Raw genomic sequence first — 17,312 nt, forward strand, 5'->3', positions numbered from 1 at the left:
ATCAAGTTTAGAACAGGTGACTGAATTAAGTGGCTACATTTACACTAGTGAGTCTAAACTTTTGATGGGTAGTATATTTTGAGTGATACTGAAGATTTTCATTCATAGTTCTGCCGCCTCAGGACTCTATGGCATGAGGTGGGTCAAAATAGTGACGTATACGCAAAAGTCGTATTGAGCTGAACAACATTGGAATAAAAATTCTGAGTGTACTGGTATCGTACATTTCAGCAACGTACATTTCTTTCTGTAAATAATTACATTTAGTGATTGACACTAAATGCGGTTATCAAAACCATTCTCTTGCATCCTTCGCATTTGCTTCTGCGTTCTCGTGTTTACTTCTGCATTCTGTTATCTGCCGCCATAGGTACGTCACTTAGTTACCAGTCACGTCATGTATTAAACGCGTGCCGATTACGTCACTTTCTGAATGTCATTCGCGCCGATCTTATCGTGCCATCAACACCATTCGGTAAAATCATTCGATCTGTTCTTCATTTCGTCATGCCCGGGAAAAGGAAGGCAGCTATCAACCACCGGCTCGTGAGGACGGGGAAGGGCCCAAAGCAGCCAAAGAAGACGCCGGCTGTCGCAGTCGTTACAGGTGGTAACATTTCTGGGAATGGTGAGTCCTGCAATAATTATATTAATCCATCGCCCCCATCTGCATCGGTTGAAATTTCCGATTTCACATCCCCGGCGCCAAGAGCAATTCCCAGTATTTCGGGACAGCTTGAAGCAATTCTTAAATTGCTTTCAAACCAAGGTAATCTTCAGAACCCGGTTGTCTCCCTACCCGTCGTGTCTGACATTTCAGTTCCCTCTTCCGCCCCATCGCCATTAACGTATGACGCTCAGGAAATTGGTGCTCACGTGAAGCAGGCCACCCATGACAAAATCTACAACGGGGAGTACGTTGATCTTTCAACCTTACTTCCTAATGTGAATTTGGGTTTCGATAACCAAGCGAAAATGGAACTGATCGCTGATAGAGACGGTAGTGTCTCTCTCGTCACCCGCCAGCAATCGCAGGGTAAGCCAATCACTGTTGGTGCATGGACATCGGCATTTCATATTTTTATGTCGATTTACATGTCAAAACATTTTTCACCTAGTGTGTTACAGGGAATGTTGTCATACTCTGAATCCATACGCAATGCTGCCTGGCGCTGCGGCAGAGAGGGATGGAGGGTGTATGATCAACAATTCCGTCACAGAATGGCAAGGGATCCCACAGCACATGCTGACACCCCAACAGATCAAGCCACGTACCAATACTGGGGTAAGTGTCTCAAAAAATAATCATCGCGAATTACCATTTAATATTTGTTGGGACTTCAACAAGGGGAACTGTCAACGTCAATCCTGTAAATACCCACACAAGTGTGGAAACTGTGGAGAGTCTAGTCACAACATCCAGAGCTGTTTTCGTCCCCATGCGTCCGTCAGGAGCGTCAGCTGCCACCGGTGCAAATACACCCCAGCAGTATAGACGAAATGTCTCGAGCACCAACTCAGGTCAGCGTAAGTAACATGTTGGAGTCTCTTCACTTGTATTCACTGGTTAACCCTTCTGATGCACACTCATTGTATTATGGCTTTCTGTACGGTTTTAAGCTTAAGTTTCAGGGTACCCGCGTCTTCAGAATGTCTAAAAATCTGTCATCAGCGACAGATGCTGTGGGTGCGGAGGTTGTTGTTGAAAAGCTGAACAAAGAGGTCACCCTAGGTAGAATGGCAGGTCCTTTTGATGATCCACCGCTTCCTGCATTGCAAGTATCACCAATCGGACTCGTTCCGAAGAAAATAGACGGTGGGTCGGTCAGTAAGCTCTCTGATAATTTTCGTTCGATTCACCATTTATCATATCCGCAGGGTGACTCTATAACATTAACCAACAAGACTGTTCTGTTTCATATTCACGCTTTGACGAAGCTGTGGAGATGGTACAACAGTTGGGAGCGGGCGCCCTCCTTGCAAAGTTTGACATCAAATCAGCGTTCCGCATCATACCAGTCCATCCCCATGACTTCGAGTTGCTCGGCATTCAGTTTAAAGGCAAGTGCTATTTTGATAAATGTTTACCATTCGGATGCTCTATTTCATGCGCTATTTTCGAAAGATTCAGCATGTTTTTGCAATGGTGCATTCTCCGCAGTCTCCCAAATAAGCAGTTAATGCATTACCTGGATGACTTCCTCACAGGGGGCGTTGCCGGTACCAGTGACTGTGATTATAATTTACAATCTTAAATGCATGTACTGAATCACTTCAATGTCCCAGTGGCACCTGAGAAAACTGTTCAACCTACAACAAAAATTACTTTCCTGGGCCTTGAGCTAGACACAGTTGCCGGGCACGTTCGAATCCCACAAGACAAAATTGTTGGGACGACCGTGCAGATCAGAGGGTGGCTGAGTGCTGATCGTAGGAAGGTAACCAAACGCGAACTCCAGTCTCTTGTGGGTAAACTCAATTTCATATTTCGTGCCATTCCCATGGGACGGGCATTTTGTCGGCGTCCTCATCGGCGAGATGTGCAAGTTAAAGTCTCCATTTCACAGATGTCGGCTCACAAAGGGCATCAAGGATGACTTGGTATTGTGGTTACAATTTCTAGAACATTTTAATGGCATATCAGTTTTTCAGAGTCCTGCGTGGACGTCAAAGACAGTCATTCAGCTCTTTACTGACGCAGCAGGCGGTGCAGGTTTTGGTGCTTACTACCAAGGCAAATGGACTTGTGGGCGTTGGCCACAGCAATGGGTGCCGGAGGGCGTGACGAGGGATATGACGCTGTTGGAATTGTTCCCTATTGTATTGTCTGTCCACATTTGGGGCAAGTCGTTGGCCAACAGACGAATTCTGTTTAATTGCGACAATCAAGCGGTCGTTCATATCATCTATAAGCAGTCTTGCCGCGTCCCTCGTACTATGTCTCTTGTGAGAAGCTTCGTTCTATATTGCTTGCAGTACAATATCACATTCAAAGCTGTATACATTAGTACCCATGACAATGTTATAGCTGACTCTCTGTCGAGATTTCAGAGGGACCAGTTCCGCAAATGTGCACGCCAGCAGCGGACCTGACACCAACACCCCTACCGGACGGGATCTTGGACCTCTAGATCGGGAGGTCCAGCGACTGCTACACAAGTCCATGTCATCGAACACCTGGTCGACATACCACACGAGCTTGCAGACGTTCCACACCTTCAGACGAGCCCATGAGCTGTCACCACTTTGGCCGGCCCCAATTGATCAGGTTGTGCTATTTCATTTCGTACCTGTCGGTTAACCATTACTCCAGTAGTACAGCTAAAACATAGATCTCTGCACTATCATCCTTTCATAAGTTAAATGGGTAGCAGGATTGCACCGATCACTTCTTGGTTTCTAAGTTACTTGCTGGCATGTCACGTGACCAGTCGCGACGTGACACACGTAAACCAATAACTGTTAATTTGTTAAAGTTAATAATCCGTAATCTTCCAGCGGTGTGCAGCAACGTATATGAGCAATGTCTTTTCAAAGCTGTTTTCTGTGCCGCATTCTTTGGATTTTTCAGGGTGGGGGAGCTCGTACACAGACCTCGGTTGATCAGCCAGGCATTGCCACCAATGACGTGAAGCTGGACAAATCTGCCGGGCGAAAGTACAATTTACTTTGAGACGCTCCAAGACTGATAGGCTGAACAAAGGCGTGCTTGTTGCCATTTCCTCCTTCCCCTCCAACCCCTTGTGTCCCGTGACAGCTGTCCATTCTTACCTTAACATTCGCCCAAGAGGTCCACAGCAAGCCTTTATCCACTTTGACCACTCCCCTCTCACAAGATATCAGTTCCAGGCCGTGCTTAAAAAGCATTAGCGCTGGCGATGTGTAGACACCTCAGCGTTTTCTTCCCATTCTTTTAGGATTGGGGCTGAAACTACGGCTGCAGCAAACGGCGTTAGCCCACACATAATTAAAAAATATGGTAGATGGGGGTCCGATGCATATGAATCCTACATTCGTTTGCCAGTAATCATTTAGCACAATCTAACAGATATATTTCCTTTCACTTGTCTCACTCTTTTCAGTGTGGCTGATTGGGTCATCCTATATGGCCAGAGCTCAACGTTCGCCTGGGAAACGCGATGTGATACGTGGGTTCGCTCGAGAGGGGATGAGATGGAGGAACTGGTCCCAATCATCGAGAGGGAATCGCCGTTCGACCCCATCCCGCGGTGCTCGTAATCCACCTCGGATCTAATGATATGGTACAGACCAAGACCAGCCTGCTGTACCTCGACATCTTGGAGTCGCTGCTGCGGTGCAGCTACTGCTGCCCAACACGAGGATCTTGTGGTCCAACATGCTACCCGTCGCCACTGGAGCGGTGCCGCCTCGCTTTTCGCCATCGAGGGGCCGCGCAAGACCCTCAACGGCGGGTTGGGAACCGCGTGAGGGAGCTGGGGAGTGCAAATAAGGCATGACATTGAAAGTGCTGACAGTTCCATGTTTTCATGGGATGGCGCCCACCTTTCGCAGCGTGGGCTGCAAGTTTTGTCGAAAACATTAATTGTGCTGTGCTGGCTGCTGTGAAATCCCCTTAAACACAGGTACCTTGTTAAGGCAAGCTATGGTGGGAAACAACCGGGTGAGTTAATGGTCATTTGTGTGGCTCGGCACGCGTCGTGCTTTGGCGGGATTCTTGGAGGCTTAAACATATTATAACAATGTTCTAAATTTAGGGTCCTACTTTTCAGTTGGATCTTATTTTCCCTCCACTTAGCAGTGGTGGGGACTATTTTGGCATATAAATAAATTCCTGCTTCTCAGCGGACGATATCTTTACCTATCATTTTGCTGCTGCTGCAACTTCGTTTGCCAATGCTATATCCTGCTGCTGCAACTTCGCTTTGCCAATGCTATATCCTGCTGCTGGTGTCTACTCCGTGAGTCGCCCGTTTTAACTCCTCTTCCATAGTTATTAAGTTAGGGCCCTCCAAGAACCGCCACGCCATGACCATTAACCCACAACAATTTTTATTATTTGTGTTGTATGCGCGACGATCAACACATTGGGTTGACGCCGCCGGTCCAACAGAGAATGTGTTTTGATAATTACATTTAGTGATTGACACTAAATGCGGTTATCAAAACCATTCTCTTGCATCCTTCGCATTTGCTTCCGCGTTCTCGTGTTTTACTTCCACATTCTGTTATCTGCCGCCATAGTTACGTCACTTAGTTACCAGTGACGCCATGTATTAAACGCATGCCGATTACGCCACTTTCTGAATGTCATTCGCTACCGATCTTATCGTGCCATCAACACCATTCGTAAAATCCCGCCCTTCCCACCCTAGCTTGCCTTGTTATATATATTTTGCCATGTGAATTCTTATTCAAATCATTTCAGTCGCTGTAAATGCTCCTGAATAAAAATGTTATTGGTGTGGCGGGATTCTTGGAGGCTTAAACATATTATAACAATGTTCTAAATTTAGGGGTCCTACTTTTCAGTTGGATCTTATTTTCCCTCCACTTAGCAGTGGTGGGGACTATTTTGGCATATAAATAAATTCCTGCTTCTCAGCGGACGTATATTTTTACCTATCATTTTGCTGCTGCTGCAACTTCGTTTGCCAATGCTATATCCTGCTGCTGCAACTTCGTTTGCCAATGCTATATCCTGCTGCTGGTGTCTACTCCGTAGTCGCCCGTTTTAACTCCTCTTCCATAGTTATTAAGTTAGGGCCCCTCCAAGAACCGCCACGCTCATGACCATTAACCCACAACAATTTTTATTATTTGTGTTGTATGCGTGACGTCAACGCACATTGGGTTGACGCCGCCGGTCCAACAGAGAATTTGATATCGTGATAAGACCATTAATGTTTCGAATTATCATGCAAGTTAAATTTGGCTATATTTTGTTTACTTTGATATTATAATAGTCACTTACATTACATCCTTAACCATACACATTTGACAGGCCTAGTTCAAACAGGGACAGAGTAGAAACATGCAAACTTTTAGGATCCGTCAAACCTATTTTCACAGCTCTTTGTCATGGCAACCTCAAAACCGATATATCATACTCGCATATATGTTCAACAGTGCTCCAAATCCATTACAAACTAAAGAAAGCAGATACAAATTTTCATAAATTACAAACTGGCAAGAGACATTTTAGACTTGACAGTAAAGTTATTTAACTACCTACTTAATTTCATTGATAGGCAAATGAAACGTCTGTCATAGCAAAATACTTTGGTCTGTTTACTGGGTTGTCCATAATGAAAATTACATACTGATTATCCTTTAAGGTGTGTAAATATTTGCGGTGACAGTCATGTACGTTTCAAAATTAACAATGAGTTGGATATATTTCATTTATTCCTGACATGTGGCAGACATGCACTGTTTAAATCTTTAGTAGGGGTGGTGACATCAACTAATCAACTAAAGAAGAAAGACAGGAAAACACACAATTGTGCTCTTTTATTGAGAATGAGTGGTTCATTTGTCTATGGTAGTGTGCAAGTGTCAATACTACCAGTGTGTACATGTGTATGGTAGTGTGCAAGTGTCAACACTACCAGTGTGTACATGTCTATGGTAGTGTGCAAGTGTCAATACTACCAGTGTGTACATGTCTATGGTAGTGTGCAAGTGTCAACACTACCAGTGTGTACATGTCTATGGTAGTGTGCAAGTGTCAATACTACCAGTGTGTACATGTCTATGGTAGTGTGCAAGTGTCAACACTACCAGTGTGTACATGCATTGCGTGCATCAACTGGCCCACCTTCGAGTGATCATCAACAAGGAGCACCTGACACCTCTCACACCGCAGCAAGGACTGTGTGTGCATCATAATCTTGTGGATCAGGTTAGCAACATTACTCTGTTCTTCAAATATCACACGGGCGAGATCCAGTAGCACCTGCAATGACAGACAATTGTACTTTTCTGTTACATAGCTCAACACCATCAATACAGGTGGCAACATAGCCCCTGCAACATGGGTTATATAGCTCAACACCATCAATACAGGTGGCAAGATAGCCCCTGCAACATGGGTTATATAGCTCAACACCATCAATACAGGTTGCAAGATAGCCCCTGCAACATGGGTTATATAGCTCAACACCAACAATACAGGTGGCAAGATAGCCCCTGCAACATGGGTTATATAGCTCAACACCATCAATACAGGTTACAAGATAGCCCCTGCAACATGGGTTATATAGCTCAACACCATCAATACAGGTGGCAACATAGCCCCTGCAACATGGGTTATATAGCTCAACACCAACAACACAGGTGGCAAGATAGCCCCTGCAACATGGGTTATATAGCTCAACACCAACAACACAGGTGACAAGATAGCCCCTGCAACATGGGTTATATAGCTCAACACCAACAACACAGATAGCCCTCACAACATGGGTTATATAGCTCAACACCATCAACACAGGTGGCAAGATAGCCCCTGCAACATGGGTTATATAGCTCAACACCATCAATACAGGTGGCAAGATAGCCCCTGCAACATGGGTTATACAGCTGAACACCATCAATACAGGTGGCAAGATAGCCCTCACAACATGGGTTATACAGCTCAACACCATCAATACAGGTGGCAAGATAGCCCCTGCAACATTGGTTATATAGCTCAACACCAACAACACAGATAGCCCCTGCAACATGGGTTATATAGCTCAACACCACCAACACAGGTGGCAACATACCCCTGCAACATGGGTTATATAGCTCAACACCAACAACACAGATAGCCCTCACAACATGGGTTATATAGCTCAACACCACCAACACAGGTGGCAACATACCCCTGCAACATGGGTTATATAGCTCAACACCAACAACACAGGTGGCAAGATAGCCCCTGCAACATGGGTTATATAGCTCAACACCAACAACACAGATAGCCCTCACAACATGGATTATATAGCTCAACACCAACAACACAGATAGCCCCTGCAACATGGGTTATATAGCTCAACACCAACAACACAGATAGCCCTCACAACATGGGTTATATAGCTCAACACCAACAACACAGATAGCCCTGCAACATGGGTTATATAGCTCAACACCAACAACACAGATAGCCCTCACAACATGGGTTATATAGCTCAACACCACACACAACAACACAGATAGGTTATATGGCTCAACACCAACATGGGTTATATATATGCTCAACACCAACAACACAACACCAACAACACAGATAGCCCCTCTGCAACATGGGTTATATAGCTCAACACCAACAACACAGATGGCAAGATAGCCCTGCAACATGGGTTATATAGCTCAACACCAACAACACAGATAGCCCTCACAACATGGGTTATATAGCTCAACACCAACAACACAGATAGCCCCCTGCAAGATAGCCCCTGCAACATGGGTTATATAGCTCAACACCAACACCAACACACAGATAGCCCTGCAACATGGGTTATATAGCTCAACACCAACAACACAGATAGCCCTCACAACATGGGTTATATGGCTCAACACCAACACACACAGATAGCCCCTGCAACATGGGTTATATAGCTCAACACCAACAACACAGATAGCCCTCACAACATGGGTTATATGGCTCAACACCAACAACACAGATAGCCCCTCACAACATGGGTTATATAGCTCAACACCAACAACACAGATAGCCCTCACAACATGGGTTATATAGCTCAACACCAACAACACAGATAGCCCTCACAACATGGGTTATATAGCTCAACACCAACAACACAGATAGCCCCTCACAACATGGGTTATATGGCTCAACACCAACAATACAGATAGCCCACCACAACATGGGTTATATAGCTCAACACCAACAACACAGATAGCCCTCACAACATGGGTTATATAGCTCAACACCAACAACACAGATAGCCCTCACAACATGGGTTATATAGCTCAACACCACCAACACAGGTAGCCCCTCACAACATGGGTTATATAGCTCAACACCAACAACACAGATAGCCCTCACAACATGGGTTATATATGCTCAACACCAACAACACAGATAGCCCATGGGTTATATGGCTCCCACAACATGGGTTATATAGCTCAACACCAACAACACAGATAGCCCTCACAACATGGGTTATATAGCTCAACACCAACAACACAGGTGACAAGATAGCCCTCACAACATGGGTTATATAGCTCAACACCAACAACACAGATAGCCCTCACAACATGGGTTATATAGCTTAACACCAACAACACAGATAGCCCCTGCAACATGGGTTATATAGCTCAACACCAACAACACAGATAGCCCCTGCAACATGGGTTATATAGCTTAACACCAACAACACAGATAGCCCTCACAACATGGGTTATATAGCTCAACACCAACAACACAGGTGACAAGATAGCCCTCACAACATGGGTTATATAGCTCAACACCAACAACACAGATAGCCCTCACAACATGGGTTATATAGCTTAACACCAACAACACAGATAGCCCCTGCAACATGGGTTATATAGCTCAACACCAACAACACAGATAGCCCCTGCAACATGGGTTATATAGCTTAACACCAACAACACAGGTGACAAGATAGCCCTCACAACATGGGTTATATAGCTCAACACCAACAACACAGATAGCCCCTGCAACATGGGTTACATAGCTTAACACCAACAACACAGATAGCCCTCACAACATGGGTTATACAGCTCAACACCACCAGTAGGGTGGCAAGATAGCCCCTGCAACATGGGTTATATAGCTCAACACCAACAACACAGATAGCCCTCACAACATGGGTTATATAGCTCAACACCAACAACACAGGTGACAAGACAGCCCCTGCAACATGGGTTATACAGCTCAACACCAACAACACAGATAGTCCTCACAACATGGGTTATATAGCTCAACACCAACAACACAGATAGCCCCCACAACATGGGTTATATAGCTCAACACCATCAATACAGGTGGCAACATAGCCCCTGCAACATGGGTTATATAGCTCAACACCAACAACACAGGTGACAAGATAGCCCCTGCAACATGGGTTATATAGCTCAACACCAACAACACAGATAGTCCTCACAACATGGGTTATATAGCTCAACACCAACAACACAGGTGGCAACATAGCCCCTGCAACATGGGTTATATAGCTCAACACCAACAACACAGATAGCCCTCACAACATGGGTTATATAGCTCAACACCAACAACACAGATAGCCCTCACAACATGGGTTATATAGCTCAACACCATCAATACAGGTGGCAACATAGCCCCTGCAACATGGGTTATATAGCTCAACACCAACAACACAGGTGACAACATAGCCCCTGCAACATGGGTTATACAGCTCAACACCAACAACACAGATAGTCCTCACAACATGGGTTATATAGCTCAACACCAACAACACAGATAGCCCTCACAACATGGGTTATATAGCTCAACACCATCAATACAGGTGGCATGGGTTATATAGCACCAACAACACAGATGCAACAACATGGGTTATATAGCCTCATGGGTTATACAGCTCACACAACAACACAGATAGTCCTGCAACATGGGTTATATAGCTCAACACCAACAACACAGATAGTCCTCACAACATGGGTTATACAGCTCAACACCATCAATACAGGTGGCAACATAGCCCCTGCAACATGGGTTATATAGCTCAACACCAACAACACAGGTGACAAGACAGCCCCTGCAACATGGGTTATACAGCTCAACACCAACAACACAGATAGTCCTCACAACATGGGTTATATAGCTCAACACCATCAATACAGGTGGCAACATAGCCCCTGCAACATGGGTTATATAGCTCAACACCAACAACACAGATAGTCCTCACAACATGGGTTATATAGCTCAACACCATCAATACAGGTGGCAACATAGCCCCTTCAACATGGGTTATATAGCTCAACACCAACAACACAGGTGACAAGACAGCCCCTGCAACATTGGTTATATAGCTCAACACCAACAACACAGATAGCCCCTGCAACATGGGTTATATAGCTCAACACCAACAACACAGGTGACAAGACAGCCCCTGCAACATTGGTTATATAGCTCAACACCAACAACACAGATAGCCCCTCACAACATGGGTTATATAGCTCAACACCAACAACACAGATAGCCCCCACAACATGGGTTATATAGCTCAACACCAACAACACAGGTGGCAACATAGCCCTCACAACATGGGTTATATAGCTCAACACCAACAACACAGGTGGCAAGATAGCCCCTGCAACATGGGTTATATAGCTCAACAACAACAACAACACAGATAGCCCTCACAACATGGGTTATATAGCTCAACACCAACAACACAGGTGGCAAGATAGCCCCTGCAACATGGGTTATATAGCTCAACACCAACAACACAGGTGGCAAGATAGCCCCTGCAACATGGGTTATACAGCTCAACACCAACAACACAGATAGTCCTCACAACATGGGTTATATAGCTCAACACCAACAACACAGATAGCCCTCACAACATGGGTTATATAGCTCAACACCAACAACACAGATAGCCCTCACAACATGGGTTATATAGCTCAACACCAACAACACAGATAGCCCCACAACATGGGTTATATAGCTCAACACCAACAACACAGATAGCCCTCACAACATGGGTTATATAGCTCAACACCAACAACACAGATAGCCCTCACAACATGGGTTATATAGCTCAACACCAACAACACAGATAGCCCCACAACATGGGTTATATAGCTCAACACCAACAACACAGATAGCCCTCACAACATGGGTTATATAGCTTAACACCACTCAACACAGATAGCCCTCACAACATGGGTTATATAGCTCAACACCAACAACACAGATAGTCCTCACAACATGGGTTATATAGCTCAACACCAACAACACAGATAGCCCTCACAACATGGGTTATATAGCTCAACACCAACAACACAGATAGCCCTCACAACATGGGTTATATAGCTCAACACCAACAACACAGATAGTCCTCACAACATGGGTTATATAGCTCAACACCAACAACACAGATAGCCCTCACAACATGGGTTATACAGCTCAACACCAACAACACAGGTGGCAACATAGCCCCTGCAACATGGGTTATATAGCTCAACACCAACAATACAGGTGGTGAAGTTATTGTAAACATAGAGGCATCATCATAGTTACACACAGTACCTGGTTCCTTCTGTTTTCAAGTTGAGACCTTTCATATAGTTGAGCATTTTTCACACCAATACCGCAGAATGCAAGATATGAGGCAAAGACCTGCAACAAAGATTGTAAGGACAGTAAAGCATTTCATCAATATAAACAATCCACAAACTGTGTTCATGTCATCTATAAACAGTCCAGAACTAGCCTGGTATGTTGATGTCATCTATAAACAGTCCAGAACTAGCCTGGTATGTTGATGTCATCTATAAACAGTCCAGAACTGGAGCCAGGTATGTTGATGTCATCTATAAACAGTCCAGAACGGGAGCCAGGTATGTTGATGTCATCTATAAACAGTCCAGAACGGGAGCCAGGTATGTTGATGTCATCTATAAACAGTCCAGGACTGGAGCCAGGTATGTTGATGTCATCTATAAGCAGTCCAGAACTAGCCAGGTATGTTGATGTCATCTATAAACAGTCCAGAATGGGAGCCAGGTATGTTGATGTCATCTATAAACAGTCCAGAACGGGAGCCAGGTATGTTGATGTCATCTATAAACAGTCCAGAACGGGAGCCAGGTATGTTGATGTCATCTATAAACAGTCCAGAACGGGAGCCAGGTATGTTGATGTCATCTATAAACAGTCCAGAACTAGCCTGGTATGTTGATGTCATCTATAAACAGTCAGAGAACGGAGCCAGGTGTGTTGATGTCATCTATAAACAGTCCAGAACATGAGCCAGGTATGTTGATGTCATCTATAAACAGTCCAGAACGGGGAGCCAGGTATGTTGATGTCATCTATAAACAGTCCAGAACGGGGAGCCAGGTATGTTGATGTCATCTATAAACAGTCCAGAACGTGAGCCAGGTATGTTGATGTCATCTATAAACAGTCCAGAACGGGAGCCAGGTATGTTGATGTCATCTATAAACAGTCCAGAACTAGCCAGGTATGTTGATGTCATCTATAAACAGTCCAGAACGGAGCCAGGTATGTTGATGTCATCTATAAACAGTCCAGAACGGGGAGCCAGGTATGTTGATGTCATCTATAAACAGTCCAGAACGGAGCCAGGTATGTTGATGTCATCTATAAACAGTCCAGAACGGGGAGCCAGGTATGTTGATGTCATCTATAAACAGTCCAGAACGGAGCCAGGTATGTTGATGTCATCTATAAACAGTCCAGAACGGAGCCAGGTATGTTGATGTCATCTATAAACAGTCCAGAACGGAGCCAGGTATGTTGATGTCATCTATAAACAGTCCAGAACTGGAGCCAGGTATGTTGATGTCATCTATAAACAGTCAGAGCTCTGTTGATGTCATCTATAAACAGTCCAGAACTAGCCAGGTATGTTGATGTCATCTATAAACAGTCCAGAATGGGAGCCAGGTATGTTGATGTCATCTATAAACAGTCCAGAACGGGAGCCAGGTATGTTGATGTCATCTATAAACAGTCCAGAACGGGAGCCAGGTATGTTGATGTCATCTATAAACAGTCCAGAACGGGAGCCAGGTATGTTGATGTCATCTATAAACAGTCCAGAACTAGCCTGGTATGTTGATGTCATCTATAAACAGTCCAGAACGGGAGCCAGGTGTGTTGATGTCATCTATAAACAGTCCAGAACATGAGCCAGGTATGTTGATGTCATCTATAAACAGTCCAGAACGGGAGCCAGGTATGTTGATGTCATCTATAAACAGTCCAGAACGGGAGCCAGGTATGTTGATGTCATCTATAAACAGCCAGGGTATGTTGATGTCATCTATAAACAGTCCAGAACGGGGAGCCAGGTATGTTGATGTCATCTATAAACAGTCCAGAACGGGAGCCAGGTATGTTGATGTCATCTATAAACAGTCCAGAACGGGAGCCAGGTATGTTGATGTCATCTATAAACAGTCCAGAACGGAGCCAGGTATGTTGATGTCATCTATAAACAGTCCAGAATGGCAGCCAGGTATGTTGATGTCATCTATAAACAGTCCAGAACTAGCCTGGTATGTTGATGTCATCTATAAACAGTCCAGAACTGGAGCCAGGTATGTTGATGTCATCTATAAACAGTCCAGAACTAGCCTGGTATGTTGATGTCATCTATAAACAGTCCAGAACGGGAGCCAGGTATGTTGATGTCATCTATAAACAGTCCAGAACGGGAGCCAGGTATGTTGATGTCATCTATAAACAGTCCAGAACGGGAGCCAGGTATGTTGATGTCATCTATAAACAGTCCAGAACGGGAGTCAGGTATGTTTATGTCACTGCTGCATCTCAACTCTGAATGATCATCACAGCACTGTCACTACTGGGGACAAGGTTAGATTCTATCATTTACATATAAGTACTGACTGACTGAGTTTAGTTTTACGCCGCTTTTAGCAATATTCCAGCAATATTCCAGAAATGGGCTTAACACATTGTGCCCATGTGGGGAATCAAACCCGGGTCTTCGGCGTGACGAGCCAACGCTTTAACCACTAGGCTACCCCACAGCCCTACATATAAGTATCACAAAGATGGTGGGATGTGGTGTTTTAGTCTAGTTATCAAGGCATTAAAAATTTTAGTTGAATATCTGCAATATTCATCATTTTGCAATATCATCCACATGGTATGACATGTCGTAAAACTATTGCACATTTAGATCATTATACATTTCAGTATCCAGTTGAAAATAATGTGATTTACTGAGTGTTAAGCTACTGTATTGTTATACAGTGCTTTCAAAAATAATTTATATAGTCTGTAGGACATAACTGAAACTATCAGTAATACATTTCTCTCCAATTTACAGGTTACAGCTACACCTGTCAGTAAAACATTTATCTCCAATTTACAGGTTACAGCTACACCTGTCAGTAATACATTTATCTCCAATTTACAGGTTACAGCTACACCTGTCAGTGATACATTTATCTCCAATTTAGAGGTTACAGCTACACCTGTCAGTAATACATTTATCTCTAATTTACAGGTTACAGCTACACCTGTCAGTAATACATTTATCTCTAATTTACAGGTTACAGCTACACCTGACAGTAATACATTTATCTCTAATTTACAGGTTACAGCTACACCTGTCAGATATACATTTATCTCTAATTTACAGGTTACAGCTACACCTGTCAGTAATACATTTATCTCTAATTTACAGGTTACAGCTACACCTGTCAGTAATACATTTATCTCCAATTTACAGGTTACAGCTTCACCTGTCAGTAATACATTTATCTCTAATTTACAGGTTAAAGCTTCACCTGTCAGTAATACATTTATCTCCAATTTACAGGTTACAGCTACACCTGTCAGTAATACATTTATCTCTAATTTACAGGTTACAGCTACACCTGTCAGTAATACATTTATCTCCAATTTACAGGTTACAGCTACACCTGTCAGTAATACATTTATCTCCAATTTACAGGTTACAGCTTCACCTGTCAGTAATACATTTATCTCCAATTTACAGGTTACAGCTACACCTGTCAGTAATACATTTATCTCCTATTTACAGGTTACAGCTACACCTGTCAGTAATACATTTATCTCTAATTTACAGGTTACAGCTACACCTGTCAGTAATACATTTATCTCCAATTTACAGGTTAAAGCATTCGCTCGTCACGCCGAAGACCCGGGTTCGAATCCCCACATGGGCACAATGTGTGAAGCCCATTTCTGGTGTCCCCCGCCATGATATTGCTGGAATATTGCTAAAAGCGGCGTAAAACCATACTCCCTCACTCACTCAGTAATACATTTATCTCTAATTTACAGGTTACAACTACACCTGTCAGTAATACATTTATCTCTAATTTACAGGTTACAGCTACACCTGTCAGTAATACATTTATCTCTAATTTACAGGTTACAGCTACACCTGACAGTAATACATTTATCTCTAATTTACAGGTTACAGCTACACCTGTCAGATATACATTTATCTCTAATTTACAGGTTACAGCTACACCTGTCAGTAATACATTTATCTCTAATTTACAGGTTACAGCTACACCTGTCAGTAATACATTTATCTCCAATTTACAGGTTACAGCTTCACCTGTCAGTAATACATTTATCTCCAATTTACAGGTTACAGCTTCACCTGTCAGTAATACATTTATCTCTAATTTACAGGTTACAGCTACACCTGTCAGTAATACATTTATCTCCTATTTACAGGTTACAGCTACACCTGTCAGTAATACATTTATCTCCATCTCAGCTAATTTATTTATCTCCAATTTACAGGTTACAGCTTCACACCTTTATCTCAGTTAATACACCTGTCATTTATCTCCAATTTACAGGTTACAGCTACACCTGTCAGTAATTACAGCTACATGTCAGTATCTCCTCCATTTACACCTGGTTACAGCTTACACCTGTCAGTAATACATTTATCTCTAATTTACAGGTTACAGCTACACCTGTCAGTAATACATTTATCTCCAATTTACAGGTTAAAGCATTAAACTCGTCACTCCGAAGACCCGGGTTCGAATCCCCACATGGGCACAATGTGTGAAGCCCATTTCTGGTGTCCCCCGCCATGATATTGCTGGAATATTGCTAAAAGCGGCGTAAAACCATACTCCCTCACTCACTCAGTAATACATTTATCTCTAATTTACAGGTTACAACTACACCTGTCAGTAATACATTTATCTCCAATTTACAGGTTACAGCTACACCTGTCAGTAATACATTTATCTCTAATTTACAGGTTACAGCTTCACCTGTCAGTAATACATTTATCTCCAATTGGCAGGTTACAGCTACACCTGTCAGTAATACATTTCTCTCTAATTTACAGGTTACAGCTACACCTGTCAGTAAGTAGGCTCTGTATCTGTAATAACATTGGGATAGCTGTTCTACCCTTACAACCAAAATGTATGAATACTCAGTGAAAGTGTTACTTACGACACACTGTAAATGCTAAATGTAATAATGTAATGATATGTTTGTTAATTATAGAAAGTCGTAAAAGTATACTGGTAATTTAACCACACTATGTTATGTTTTACAATATTATCACCATTTCTGCTGTGTTGGGATCTTCATATCC

The 17,312-nt window shown here is 43.4% G+C and overlaps 1 protein-coding gene across 1 annotated transcript in view; it reads right to left on the reverse strand.

The window, feature by feature from the left end:
* Positions 1-17,312, reverse strand: part of LOC124277730 (dual 3',5'-cyclic-AMP and -GMP phosphodiesterase 11-like) — a gene marked incomplete at its 3' end in the record, with an annotated part of 134,906 nt that overhangs the window by 12,270 nt on the left and 105,324 nt on the right. The window contains exons 3-4 of the mRNA XM_046713456.1: positions 12,242-12,331; positions 6,800-6,937 (exon numbers count right to left, since the gene is read on the reverse strand). Of these exons, the coding sequence (XP_046569412.1) occupies positions 6,800-6,937; positions 12,242-12,331 (228 nt within the window). The remainder of the gene's footprint in view (positions 1-6,799; positions 6,938-12,241; positions 12,332-17,312) is intronic.

Source organism: Haliotis rubra, unplaced genomic scaffold (genome assembly GCF_003918875.1).
Source record: "Haliotis rubra isolate DU_JTF1 unplaced genomic scaffold, ASM391887v1 Scf226, whole genome shotgun sequence".
Classification (NCBI taxonomy): Eukaryota; Metazoa; Mollusca; class Gastropoda; order Lepetellida; family Haliotidae; genus Haliotis; species Haliotis rubra.